The sequence below is a fragment of the Chiloscyllium plagiosum genome, chromosome 14 (assembly GCF_004010195.1).
Source record: "Chiloscyllium plagiosum isolate BGI_BamShark_2017 chromosome 14, ASM401019v2, whole genome shotgun sequence".
NCBI lineage: Eukaryota > Metazoa > Chordata > Chondrichthyes > Orectolobiformes > Hemiscylliidae > Chiloscyllium > Chiloscyllium plagiosum.
Genome location: NC_057723.1, coordinates 15429975 through 15444152, shown reverse-complemented (window position 1 = coordinate 15444152; position 14178 = coordinate 15429975). Strand labels below are relative to the sequence as shown.

Genomic DNA, 14178 nt, shown 5'->3' with positions numbered 1-14178 from the left:
GAAACAACCAATTTGCAACCAGCAATCTACACACACAGCAATGTGATAATGATCAGATAATCTAGTATTTGTGATGTCAATTGAGAAATAAGTATTGGTCAGGTCACCAGAAATAGTTTCACTACTTCCCTTCAAAGTTTTGCCATATAGAAAATTGTTAGGTGAGGTACGGAGGGGGAGTGAAGTGTAAAAGAGAAGATGGTGTAGCAATATTGATCAAGGAGTCAATTCCTGCAGTAAAGAAGGATGTTACCTTAGAAGGTTCCTCAAATGGGGCTGTAAGGGTATAAGTTAAAAAAAAGAAATAGTGGTACCCACTTTGTGAGGACCCTCAAACAATTAGAGAGAGATGGAAAGACAGATATGGAGGCAAATCTCAGAGAAGTGTAAAAATAATAGAGCAATAATAGTACAAGTTTTCAACTTCTTCTATATTAACTAGGATGGACAAAGTCTGAAAGGCTTAGGTGGGCAGAATTCTTAAAATGTGACTAGGAAAGATTTTTAAGACAGCACAAAGAGAGTCCAACAAGAGAGATTGGATCAATTTTCCAGGAACAAATCTAGGTAAGTGCTACATGTGGTAAAGGGATTATTTAAGAGACAGGGACCATATATTGAGTAAGATTAAGAGTATTATGGATAAGGATAAAGATAAGCCAGAAATAAGGGCTCTGAATTGGGGGAAAACTGATTTTAAATTAAACAAGACAGGATCTGGCCAATGGGAACTGGGTGCAATTATTTGCAGGAAAATCCACATAAAAAGAACTATTCAAAAGGGTAATAATGAGAATGCAGGGCCAGCATGTTCCACAAAGGGCAAGGGTGGGATCAACAAATTCAAAACACACTGCATGTCACGGGGTGTATGGTATTAAATAAGGAAACAAGACAAAAGCCTTATGGTAGATACTGTAGGCTCAAATCAACAGCTGCCCTAGAGGGGTATGTAGCAAGTGCAGGGCATTGCTTAAAAAACATATCAGAAGAATGATGAGGGGACATGAAAAAGGAGGATAACATTAAGGAAAATCCACAGGCATTTACTAAGTATATTCAGGGAAAGAGAATAACCAGAGAAACCACCAGTATATGGAACCAGGAGGCACCGCTAACATTTTAAATGAATACTTTGCATCTGTATTCAGTGAAGGATGATGCGGGCATAGAAATCAGGGAGGGAGGCTGGAATATATTTAATGAATTTGCATTGAGAAAGAGGAGGTATTAGCAGTTTTAACTGACTTGATTGTGGGTGAACCACCAGATTCATAAGAGATGTATCTGCTGTGACAGGCAAGGGGGGAGATTTCAAGGCCACACCATTAACTTTCCAAACCTGTCTGGCCTTGGGAGGGCTATCAGAGATGGACGACAACTAAGGTGATACCATGATTCAAGAAGGGTGTTAGGGATAAACCACAACACTACAGGCCAGTGAATCTAATATCTGCAGTTCAGGAAACAATTTGAATAAATTCTGAGGGACAGAATCAATCTCCACTTGAAGAGGAAAGGATTAACATCAACAGGGTTTTGTAAGGAAGAGATCATGTCCAACAAACATGATTGAATTTTTAAAGAAGTGACTAGGTGGGTAGATGAGAGTAGTGCAGTTGATTTGGTCAATGTGGACTTCCATAAGCCTTTTGACAAGTTCACATGGCAGATTGAGAAGCTAAGAGCCAATGGCATTTAAGGCAATTTGGCAAATTGGATCTAAAATTGGCTTGGTGGCAAGAAGAGAATGATGGTTGAAGGGTGTTTTTGTGACTGGAAAACTGTGTTGAATGGTAATCATGAAGTTGTGCTGGGTACTATGCCATTTGTTGTGTAGATTAATGATCTAGACACAATAGGTGATGTGATCAGAGAGTTCACAGAGGACATGAAAATTGGTGGTGTGGTAAAAAGCACAGAGAAAAGCCAAAGACTACAGGATAATACAAATGGACTCGGTACATGGGCCACATGGTGAGAAATGGAATTTAATCCTGAAAAAGTGTGTGGTGATGCATTTTGGGAGGACAAGCACACAAGGGCATACACATGACTCAAAGGAAGTACGTCGGATCAGAAGGATCTTGATACACATGTCTATAGATTCTTGAAAGCAGCAGAACAGGTAGATAAGGTAGATTAGGAAGGCATTTGTTTTTATTTGTCAAGGTATTGAATATAAGAACAAAGAGGGCTCTTCTGTTGCAGTGATAGTGTCCCTACTTAAGGGCCAGGAGACTTGGTTCAAGTACAACTTGCTCCAGAAGTTTGTAACAATTGCTCTGAACAGGTTGGTTGGGAAAAATATACAAGAACAAGGAGATTATGATGGGGCAGTACATCAGGTTGGTTAGGCCACAACTGGAGTATTGTGTGCTGTTTTGGTTGTCACACTGTCGGAGGATGCGTTTGCACGAGAGAGTATACTGAAGAAATTCTCCAGGATGTTGCCTAGGCTGGAGTAATACAGCCATGAGGAGGGAACAAGATAGGCTGGTGTTGTTCCCTGAGCACAGGGAGGACTGAGGAAGTCCCTAAAAGAGATGTCTAAAATTGTGGTGGAAGAGTCAAGAACCCTCAAGACAATTCAAAAGAACACTTGAAACATTCTATTATAAAAAAGTTACAGGCTAAGTGCTGGAAAATTAGATTAAAATGTATTGTTTGGTGATCAGCTCAGATATGATGAGCCCAAGGATCTCTTTCCACCTTGTAAAAATTCTATGACGATGATTTAATCTTCAAGACCACACCTACTCAGTATTGTACTGGAGTGCCAACTTTAATTTTTGTTCATGAATTTTAAAGTGAGACTTGAACCCAAAATATTATGATTCTGTGCTACAAACTGAACCACAGGTGACATTGTACATATAAGTCAGAAAAAGGGCAAGTAGTAAATGGAGGAAATGCAACATCTATCTCGAATTAACTAACATAAATTACCATATGTTTAGAAAAATGGTTACAAATATCATATCACACTAGAAGCAGATATGAAACCAGGATATGTAAAACAGGGAAACAATATTTCAGGGATAAAAATGCAGCATGGATTATAAGTTCCAATACAATATCGAATAAGTGATTGAAAGCATTTATTTTAAGCCAAAAGTAATTGGAAGCTCTTTATCATAACATTAATCTTTACCGATATAAATTGGATTCATGTTTGATGAAAGCCATGTTCATTATCCAAAGCTGTTCTAGAAGTTGATCCTTGCTTTCTTGCTTTAATTGAACCAGTCCCAGAGCAGAAGCGATGACCAGTGTACAAAATATATGTTACAATACAAGCTGAACTTGAACTTTTCCCAGTTACGTTTTTTTTTAGAACAGCCCTTTTAATTTTGTGGTTGTTATCATCTTGTACTGTTGTCTTCAGGAGTTAGTCACTGCAGCATGCACTCAATATGTGTACGATAACCTTTGCTCACAGTTAAATTCTAATATTAGTATGGCACAGGAGAGGATGCAAACCCTTCCCTTATATTAATAGCATTCAAACTGAGGTTTCAAACCATTTCTAATACTTCAGCAGACCAGTGGAGCTTTTTAAATCAAATCGGGATGTTCATGTAATTACATCATTTGTCCTTTCCCAGCAAGTAGAGATAAACAAATCAGATTGATGATGCGATTCACAAGTAACCTTATCACTGTTCCATCAATGTACATCAAAAATGATGTGAAGTTCCCAAACTAATTGGAGAACTACATGTTAAATTTGATATGAGGTAGTAGTTACTGATGATATGTATTAAATTGAATACAAATTTTGAAGAGGTTGGATTAGAAAAGGTTTTTTTTTCAATCTAAGAAACAAAGTCTTGTGATTTCCCCCAGCCCACCACAGTCCCCAAAAAGACACTACATTGTGTGGGAAGCTGGCTACATATCAGAAGGGGATCCTGAACCCAAGCTGAGTGATGACTATTTATGCTTTCTTGGGAAAGATAAAAGAAATCAATTCCTTCTAATTCTGAGATATGCTGGAGACTTAGTTTGTTAATGGTATCCTATGGTTATATATTCTTAGTTCAAATTAAATAATCTGCTTCCATCTACAGCTTCAGAGATACTAAATTAGCTTTCAAATTCACCACTGAACAAATGAAGCTAAGAAATGTCAGACCCCCAACAGGAGGGTAGTTCAACCATTTAAGCTTTTTCAGCTAAAGTTTAAGCTCAGTACAGCATCACAAAAATAATATGGCTGCTCAATCCCTCCAATCATCAAAAATAATTGCTGGGTGAGCAGATATTCATGAACCCCTGCTTTGTGTATCACATTTAACTTGGGCTTATATTAACCATTCAGCTCACAAATATACCATTGTTTCTCCAACACAAATGAGGTCTGAATTGCTGAAGCATAATTGATTATTCTTTTTAATCTTTTTCAATACAGTAAATTGGTCCATGAATAATCTATGTAAGGGTAAGCTTAATGTCTGTTGGCTTGTCATCGATTGTCCTTGAATTGCATGCCAGTGTTTGATTAGTCATATTGGCAACACATGGATATATCTAATTGACTGGATATTTTCTGTAAACAGTCAAAAATTACATATAGGTTCCATCTCACAGTACGTTTATAAATATCATGGAGGTGGACCAACCTTTTGTGAATATCTAGTGATTGGAGAATGAAAGGCCTGTGTGTATGACGCTGGGCTGGTAATTCAGTGGTTTGGACTGATGATCGGAAGATACAAATTTAAAAATCAACCATGACAGCTGGGGAATTTAAATTCAATTAATTAAGTAAATAAATCTGGAACTAAAAGCTAGCATCAATAATGGTGACCATGCAATAAATATGTTGTTTTAAAAATCCATTTGGTTCACTAATGTCCTTCAGAGATGGGAACCTGTTCGTGGAATGACTTACAGAGCGTGCCTAACTCTTAACTATCCTTTGAAAATGCCTAGTAAGCCTGTAACATGCTTGACAACAATGTATAATAAGAATAGAATTGGGTCTACAGCCCAGTATGAAACAGGTATCAGATACTAAAACGCCATAAGCACATAATCCAGTTGACCCTGCATCGAGAGGATTGTTCAAAAATTGGGAGAGCTGTTTCAGAGCTGAAAATGTGTTGCTGGAAAAGCGCAGCAGGTCAGGCAGCATCCAAGGAACAGGAGAATCGACGTTTCGGGCATAAGCCCTTCTTCAGGAAGGGCTTATGTCTGAAACGTCGATTCTCCTGTTCCTTGGATGCTGCCTGACCTGCTGCGCTTTTCCAGCAACACATTTTCAGCTCTGATCTCCAGCATCTGCAGTCCTCACTTTCTCCTCAAAGAGCTGATTCAGAGTTGAGTCAAGCAACAGCCAAACATAGTCATAGTCACAGAGTCATATCTGTAGCCGACTTCCCAGACTTTATAGAATTATGGAATTTGTGCATGACCATCACCATTCCTGGGCATGTTCTCTTTGACTTGGAATGAAGTGGCGATTACCTTTAGGAAGAGTTGACCCCAGGATTTCTCAATATTGGTTCTGAATGCCATTAAATGGTTTCAGGTTAATCATGGGAAAGAAAACACCTGAGGATGGAGCATTGAGGGTGGGCAACTACAGGGTCCATCGGCAAGAGTGGGATGGTAGTTTCATGAACTGATTGAGTCCTACAGGACATATTGGCCAAACTGGGTCTGGAGCAGATGATGAGAGAATCAACATGAAAAAAAGTGCTGATTGGTTTTGTCCTCACTAGTGTATTTGTCACAAACATAACTGTTCCATGATAGTATTGGTAAGTATTGGTTGGTAGGCCATTCCCTCCACGACTCCCTCCCTCCAAACCCCACCCTCCACTCCCAGCACCTTCCCCTGCCACCGCAAGAACTGCAAAACCTGTGCTCACATCTGCTCCCTCACCTCCGTCCAAGGCCCCAAAGGAGCCTTTCACATCCATCAAAACTTCACCTGAATGCCTATATATGTCATTTATTGTATCTGTTGCTCCTGAAGTGGTCTTCTCTACATTGGGGAGACAGGACACCTACTCGTGGAGTGCTTCAGAGAACATCTCCGGGACACCCTCACCAACCAACCCCACGGCCGAACACTTCAACTCCCCCTCCCACTCTGCCAAGGACATGTAGGTCCTGGACCTCCTCCATCACCACTTTCTATCCACCTGATGCCTGGAGGAAGAATGCCTCATCTTCTGCCTCAGGATCCTCCAACCCCATGGCATCAATGTCGATTTCACCAGTTTCCTCATTTCTCCTCCCCCCCACCTTATCCCATTTCCAACCTTTCAGCTCAGCACCATCCTCATGACAGCCTACCTGTCCATCTTCCTTCCCACCTATCCAGTCAACCCTCCTCTCTGGCCTATCACCATTACCCCCATCTCCATCTACCTATCGCACTCTCAGCTACCTTCCCCCCCAGCCCCACCCTCCTCCCATTTATCTCTCCACCACCTCAGCTCACAGTCTCATTCCTGATGAAGGGTTTTTGCCCGAAACATCAACTCTCCTGCTCCTCAGATGCTGCCTGACCTGCTGTGCTTTTCCAGCACCATATTCTTGATCCAGGAAACTCTGTGGATTTCAACTGCAGAATAACATTGCACCAAAATTTGTGTTGCCTCATGGCCAGGTATATCCTTTGCTTTTCAATAGCAGTTAGTCAGGGGTCAAACCCAGGTCCATGGAAGAATGAGCCTGGTGCAGTATCAGGAACACTTAAAAATGAGATGACAACCTTGCAATCGTACAATACGGGACCTCATACATGTTAAATAGAAGTGATATTACACAATAGGTAGAGCTAAGTGATGATACAAACATTGGATTTTTTTTTTCTCATTAATTCATGAGATGTTGGTGTAACTATCTCTAATTGCCTTTGAGAAGGTGGGTGGATGAGCTGCCTCTTTGAACCACTGCTGTCCATGGAGATCAAGTACTGCCACAGTGCTGTTAGAAGTTTGATCCAGTGACAGTAAAGGAACAGTGATAAAGCTCAAAGTTAGGATGGTGTGTCCCTTGGTGGGGAAGTTGCAGGTTGTGGTGTTCCATATATTGGCTACCCTTGTCCCTCTAGGCATGAAAGGTCACAGATTCTGAAGGTGCTTTTGATGGAGCCTTGCCGAGTTGTTGCAATACATCTAGTAGCAAGTACTTACAGCTGCAATTATGTGTCAGTGGTAGAGTAAGTGAACATTGACTCTAATGGATGGTGAGTCAACCAAGTGGGCTGCTTTGCCCAGGATAGTGTTTAGCTTCTTGAGTTTTGTTAGAGCTGAACTCAAATGGGCAATTGGAAAATATTTCATCACACTCCAAACTTGTTCTTTATGGAAGGTGGATACACTCTGGGGAGTCAAGAAGTGAATCATTCACTGCAGAATTTCCAGCATTTGGTCTGCCCTTGTAATCACAGTATTTATATAATGGAACTGTGCAGTCCTGGCACAATCACTCATTAATTGTTGCAGAAATGGAAACAAGTCATGAGAGAATGAGATTCTCTGAATGCCCTCCATTCTATTAACTGCAGAGCTCAGCAGATGAGAGCAAAAGTGTTTACAACCATCTTCAGCCAGAAATGCTGAGTAAATGATTCAATGAAGTCTTTTCTATTACAAAGACCAGTCTTCAGCTAGTTTAATTCATTTTTTGTGATATCAAAAGTCAGCTTATGGCACTGAATTCAATATCCTGCCTGTAGAGAAGATGTGTACAAGAGAACTAGATCTAGTCATAAATTTCATACAGTGCAGCTAGTAGCTATTCAGCCCATTGACTCTGCACTGACCATCTGAAAAACATGTCACCCAGACCCCCACTCTATTCCCGTAACCCCTGCCTTAACTGTGCATAATTTTCTAGCCAACACATGCTGTACACTAGCATGGCCAATCCACCTGACCTGCACATCTTTGGACTGTGGGAGGAAACTGGAGCACCCTGAGGAAACCCATGCAGACACGGGGGAGACTGTGCAAACTCCACACAGACAATCCCCCAAAACTGGAATCACAGCCTGGTCCCTGGTGCTGTGAGGTCACAGTGCTAATGATTGTGAAACCGTGCTGGCAAGCTGTTCCAGAACAGCTACAACAACTATGTCTACCCGACAAATTGGAAAATAGTGCAGGATGTCCAATCCTCCAAAAGCAAGGCATAGTTAATTTAATCACTATTGTCCCATCAGCCTACTCAGCAAAGTGATGGAAGACAGGATTCAACAGTGTAAACAAATGTTACTTTCTCAGTAATAGTCTGATTTGGTTAGTTTGGGTTCTGCCAGGACCACTCAACTCCCAGTTTCATTAACGTTTCAGTGTAACATAGGGAATCAGCTGAAATTCAAAACTGAAACAAAAGTGACTGCATTTAGCATCAAAGCAACACTTGGTCAAGTGTGGCATCAACGAGCCCTGGAAAAGTGCCAATAGGAACTGGGGGAAAGTTCACTATCCAGGATCTTATGGAACACAAAGAATGATCATTCTGGCTTTAAAGACTAATCATTTCAACTCCAGGACAATGCTGCAGAGGTCCTTGGAGTAGTGTCTCAGCCCAACCACCTTTAGCTGCTTCACAAAAACCTTCTCTATCATAAAGTCAAAAGCAAATGTATTTACTGATAATTTAAAAGTTTTCTGTTCTATTTGAAACTCCTCAGATACAGCCAACATGTAGCTTGTCTTGAACAACATTCAGGCATAGACTGCTAAATGGCAAGTAACATTCACACAAGTGACAGCAATGATCTACTATAAAAGTGTGAATATAATATTTTCATCTTGACATTCAATAGCATTATCATTGCCAAATATCCTACCATCAATATCCTGGAGTCAGCACTGATCAGAAACTTAACTGGGCCAACTGCGTCAATACTATGACTATAATAGCAGATCAGAAGTTAGGCATTCTGGGATTAGTTACTGACCTCCCACTCCCTAAAGCTTTACCATCACATATAAGGCACAAGTCTTGAGAATAATGGAATACACTTCACTTGCCTGGTGGAGTGCAATTCAAGAGACTCAATAACATTCAGGACAACCAACCAACTTGATACATTCACTCCTACCATCACCAGTGCACTGCAGCAATGAAAACTTCCTCGACAGCACCTCCCTAACCCATAACCTCCACTATCAAAAAGGACAAGAGGGGCAAATGCATGGCACCGTCACCATCTTTTAGACATCCAAGTTACACATCCTTGTGATTTAAGAAATATTTTGCCATTCCTTCATTGCACAATGTAAAGTCCTGGCAGTCCCTCACTAATGCTGTTCCTTCACCAATCAGACTAGATTAATTCAAAAGCGTGACTTGCCAATGTCTTCTCCAAAGCAATTAAGGACAAGCAGTTAGAACTCACCAGTAAAGCCTATATACTATGAATTTAAAAAAAACATGTCAATGTGGGTGATACCTTTAATGTGTACATGTGTATGTGTGCGTGGGGAAAAAAATCAGAATACTTGGAGGAAGGGGATCCTAGTAGATTCCAGAACAATGATAGATATCAGTGGATTCATCACAATGATTATAGGGAATTTATTAAATAAACAATAGTAGACTCAGAAATTATACCAATTGCTTCTGTGTTATTGTATATAGAAAGGAGAGATCATTAATTACAGTGGGCAGATAATTGCAATAATGTTTGACACAATGATCATAACAATTAGTTTCAAAAAAGGATACATTTAGTATAGAGCGATTAGACCATTGGAAAGGAGAAATAAATGTATTAACTAGCGTAGGAGTAAATGGCTGTAGTCTTGTAGAGATTATTCAAAATAACTTGCATGATGTAACCACAATAAGTGCAGAGAGAAGGTGGAACTATCATGGTAACCAGCACAATGTCACAAACCATATCCACTTCATTTAAATTAATTTGCTCAAGCTATAACCCACTATAGATCAATTTACCATCTACTGTTTTCATTGAGAAGCACAGGTAATATTATTTTCCTATTATTAATCACCTGGAACACTGGAGAGATTTCATTGTTTAATGTTATTATCTCAGCATTAAACCATAACTGTAATATTAATAGGAACAATAGTAGAGCTATCGTGGTGTGAATTGTAGTGCTAATCTGCACCATGCATTCAGAATAGATTAGACAACTGTCCTGTATTAAACATTTGATGAATGTTGTGTTCATTATGCTAATATTCTTTGTTCAAAGAAATTGATAGTTCAGACTAGTTTCAAATGTTGTAGGGTCAGTCCCAGTCAAAAAGTATTAATATGACCTTTGAACCCAATGTAATTTCTTTTTTCTTCTAAGGTTAACACTGAGTCTTTCCTGTCCCATGGATTTGAAGAATTTCCCAATGGATGTGCAAACATGTATTATGCAACTTGAAAGCTGTAAGTATTCCCTATTCTCTGTTCTGATGAAGAGTCATTGTACTTGAAATGTTAACTCCATTTCTCTCTTCACAGAGATAGTCATGGTGTGGAGGTGCTGGTATTGGACTGGGTTGGACAAGGTCAAAACTCACTCAACACCAGGTTATAGTCCAACAGGTTTATTTGAAAACACAAGCTTTTAAGGCACTGCTCCTTCTTTAGAGTCTGTTGTGTCTTAACTGTGAGGTCTTGTATAGACTCTAAACAAAACTTTGCATTTAAAATGCATTGTCTGACCTGAGATGTCACCACTTTACACTGAATAAACCTTAAGTTATCTTGGGGCAGTGACTTGAAAGAAATTCTGGTATTCAGATTAATCATTTGAAATCTGCACCTCCACTCTAACTGATTAAAGATTTAACAGCCATCTTAGGTTTGTTCAATTAATTAGCATCAGTTATATGACCATTTGATCTTTTACTTAGAAATTCTGTTTCTGACGTCTCCTCTCTCCTGAAGAAGGAGCGAGGCTCTGGAAACTTGTTGGACTATAACCTGGTGTCACGTGATTTTTGACCAGTAATAGCCAGACCAGCTTAGTTTCTCCTGCACATACTGTTTTTATTGTATTCTCTATTAATAAGGTTATTTTAATATTAATTCAAAAATTAACAAGCCACAAAGGTGATTTACTTAACACACTGTACAATAACTGCCCACCACATGACTGTGGCTGAAAACTACAGTCTTAAGTGAAATCACTTCGGTAAAATGGATCAGTTTGGTACTTTGCATGTGACCTAAGGTTAATTAATACCATTGTTCTATTTTTGCATGACATGGACAAGACCAGTTTGTGTTGGATCTGGGTTGAATGGAGCCAAAAATGTAATTTACCATGTCTCGTCCATCTACTTCCATTTGTAGAGGGCAGGTACAACTGCATAAAATAGATTCAGCCTTTTGTGAAATTAAAGTGAGACAACAACATCTGCCTATCTTTGACCTTTTTGTTTGAATGCTAATATCAAGCTTTCATACATAGAATATTCAATTTTCACATAGTTATGGGTTACTGGAAGGTGCAATCAACAAGGAGCCTGGACAGGAGCAACTTCAATAATTTTGAGAAAAGAAATTAGTGTCTCAATTTTAACTCTGCTTTATTCATGATAATAAGTTGCTGCAACTTTAAGCAGCAAAGGTTAAGAATCCTCCTCCAGTATGCAACTGTCCAGGCGCCACAATGTCAACTGAGTTTAGGAATCATCTTGCGTCCAAAGCCTGCTCCCTACTGCATAATCAGGAGTGAACCTATAAAATTACTAACCTTAGCTTGGACCTGCACCATGTTCCTTCTCTTCACAAACTTTCACTCTTTATTTGCTCGGTATTACAGATTTCCTTTGATTTTATCCATGCTGATACTTTGCTTTAATGGTGTTATCACCAAATAGTTAAGTCTCCTTTGTTGTCAGTACATAGATATTAATAAAAATTTGTTCTGGGGGTATGGTTGATGCTGACAAGGCTAGCATTCAGTTAAATCAACCACGTTACTGTGGAGTCATATGTTGGCCAGACCAGGTAAGGATGGCTGATTTCCTTTCCTAAAGGACATTAGTGAACAGGTGAGTTTTTAAATGACAACTAGCAGTGGTCGCCACTAGGCCAGTTTTTATTCCAGAACTTTTATTGAATTCAAATTTCACCATTTGCCAGGGTGGGATTTGAACAGATGTCACTGGAGTATTGGCCTGAGGTTCTGGACTGCTAGTGCAGTAAAATCAACGTCTATTCCAAGTACTTTGTTACTGATTGATGATTCTGACATCTTTTTGGTTGTCAGTTTTATTGTTATTACAATCACTGTTACATTGGATTACATTGAGTATCTGTGTAGTTTCTTTAGTAATGGCTGGTCACGTTATAGTATTCATTAACTTCTGATAACATGAAACCTTCCAGTTACCTACGTTCCCTATTTTGTTGCACTCTGTTCTCTGTTGTCACTTCATAAACGTTGTTTTCCTCAATGTCACATTATCAAAGAGACTCCATGTACACATTGTCTAATGAGCCGCACAATCACTGCTGACCATGGAGAAATATTAGCTGAGCACAATGCTACCTCACTAAATGTCCTTTTCATGCATGCTTGGCTGGGGTTGAATAAAGTCATTATCAGGAAAAGAAATTCTGGCTGAGTTTTCTCTACCTAAGTCAGAAAGGTTAAATTCAATTGCTCCTTCTTCATACTGCCCCAGCTAAAATGAGTCAACCTAGTCTTGTTCATTGCTCATAACTGGCATGAAAATGATATGATGAGGTGCAATTTATAAGTTTCATTCAATTCCTGAAATACTTTCTCTCTCTCTATCATGTTGTTCTTTGTGTGATAAAGTGGGAAAATATTTTATTGTCATTTTATAAATAAGCGTTTGTTTTCAGTTTTGAGAAGTTTCTTTTTAAGAATCAGAATGTCATTTGCAACAGTGAACTAATGACATGAGTTCCAAGAAAACATGTGACATCAGTTAGATGCCTAGCAGGATGCCTGGTGAATCAAATTGATAAAGCATTTACAAAAGTGATTTTTTTATTGAAATAAATTTTTACAAAATTAAGAAAATACAAAACGTAGTATAGCAATCTTATACTACAAAAACTTTAACAATAAACTACCTACTACTCTACAGAACAAACCAAAACTATCACACAGGTACAAAACAATCTTTCCACATTAAGATTCAATAAATGACTATACTTAGCAAATTAGTTTAACTTAATATAAATTGTACTAGACTGACCTATCTTACATTAGATCAAATTAGATAAAATCACCTTGGATTAACTTAACTGAAAATAAATTAAATTACACCACTCAACGCACCTCAACAGAAGCTCCCTCCATGGTGACATCAGTTATTATACCCATATTTATCAAGCTTCCTCCCCTCAGGGCCCCCGGACTACCAAACCCGGCCTTCATGGCTATATAAAGGCCCTGGTCAATAAACAGGGCCACCACGACTTATAAAATAGTTCCACTTCTTGATGCACCACATTCGTAAAATAATCTTGATGGACGTGCTCCAGCTCTAGTCTGTGCCATCCCATGAGATGTGGGGGATTTTCTGAGATCCAGTTCATGAAAATGTTTTTCCTTGCACAATCCATGAGAATATTAAATAGTCTCTTTCCATGTTCATCTAATGAAGACAGGTTCGGCAGTCCCGAAAGAAGGATACTGGATCTGTCCGAACTTCAATTCCCAGGATTCCCTCCAATTCACTCGCTATGGCACCCCAGTACCTACGGATCTTATGATATGACCATCGACAATGAATAAGGGTGCCTAAGCTTATTTTGTATTTAGGACATCCTGGAGGCGCTCATTTCTTGAACTTTGCTAATCACTCTGGAGTCATATGGACCCTGTGAAGAATCTTCAATTGCATAGCCTGAGCTGTATTGCATATCGGGATTTTCTTCACATTCTCCCATATGTCCTCCCATGTTTCAAATTAAATTTATACTCCTAGTTCCTGATTCCAGACTCAGTAGAGTCTTCCCTTATCTTCCAAGGTGCCCCTCTCTGTAAATGATGCAGGGTACTAACCGAGAGAGTGCCCACGCACCAGAGGACTCTTCTCTCCGTATCAGACTAATAGGGCTGAGCATTAAGTGTGGTCCTTCATGGTTTATAATCCCTAATCTGAAAATAATAGAAGACGTCTCTACTAGGTAGCCTATATTTGTGACTTAGCTGGTCGAAAGACACCAGGTACTCTCCCTCAAATAAGTCTCCCAAA

At 39.3% G+C, this 14178-nt stretch overlaps 1 protein-coding gene across 4 annotated transcripts in view; it reads left to right on the top strand.

Moving 5' to 3' along the window:
- Window positions 1-14178, top strand: part of glra1 (glycine receptor, alpha 1) — a 174701-nt gene that overhangs the window by 82752 nt on the left and 77771 nt on the right. For all 4 annotated transcript variants that reach the window (XM_043703247.1, XM_043703245.1, XM_043703249.1 and 1 more), the window contains one exon: window positions 10296-10378. In XM_043703247.1, the coding sequence (XP_043559182.1) occupies window positions 10296-10378 (83 nt within the window). The remainder of the gene's footprint in view (window positions 1-10295; window positions 10379-14178) is intronic.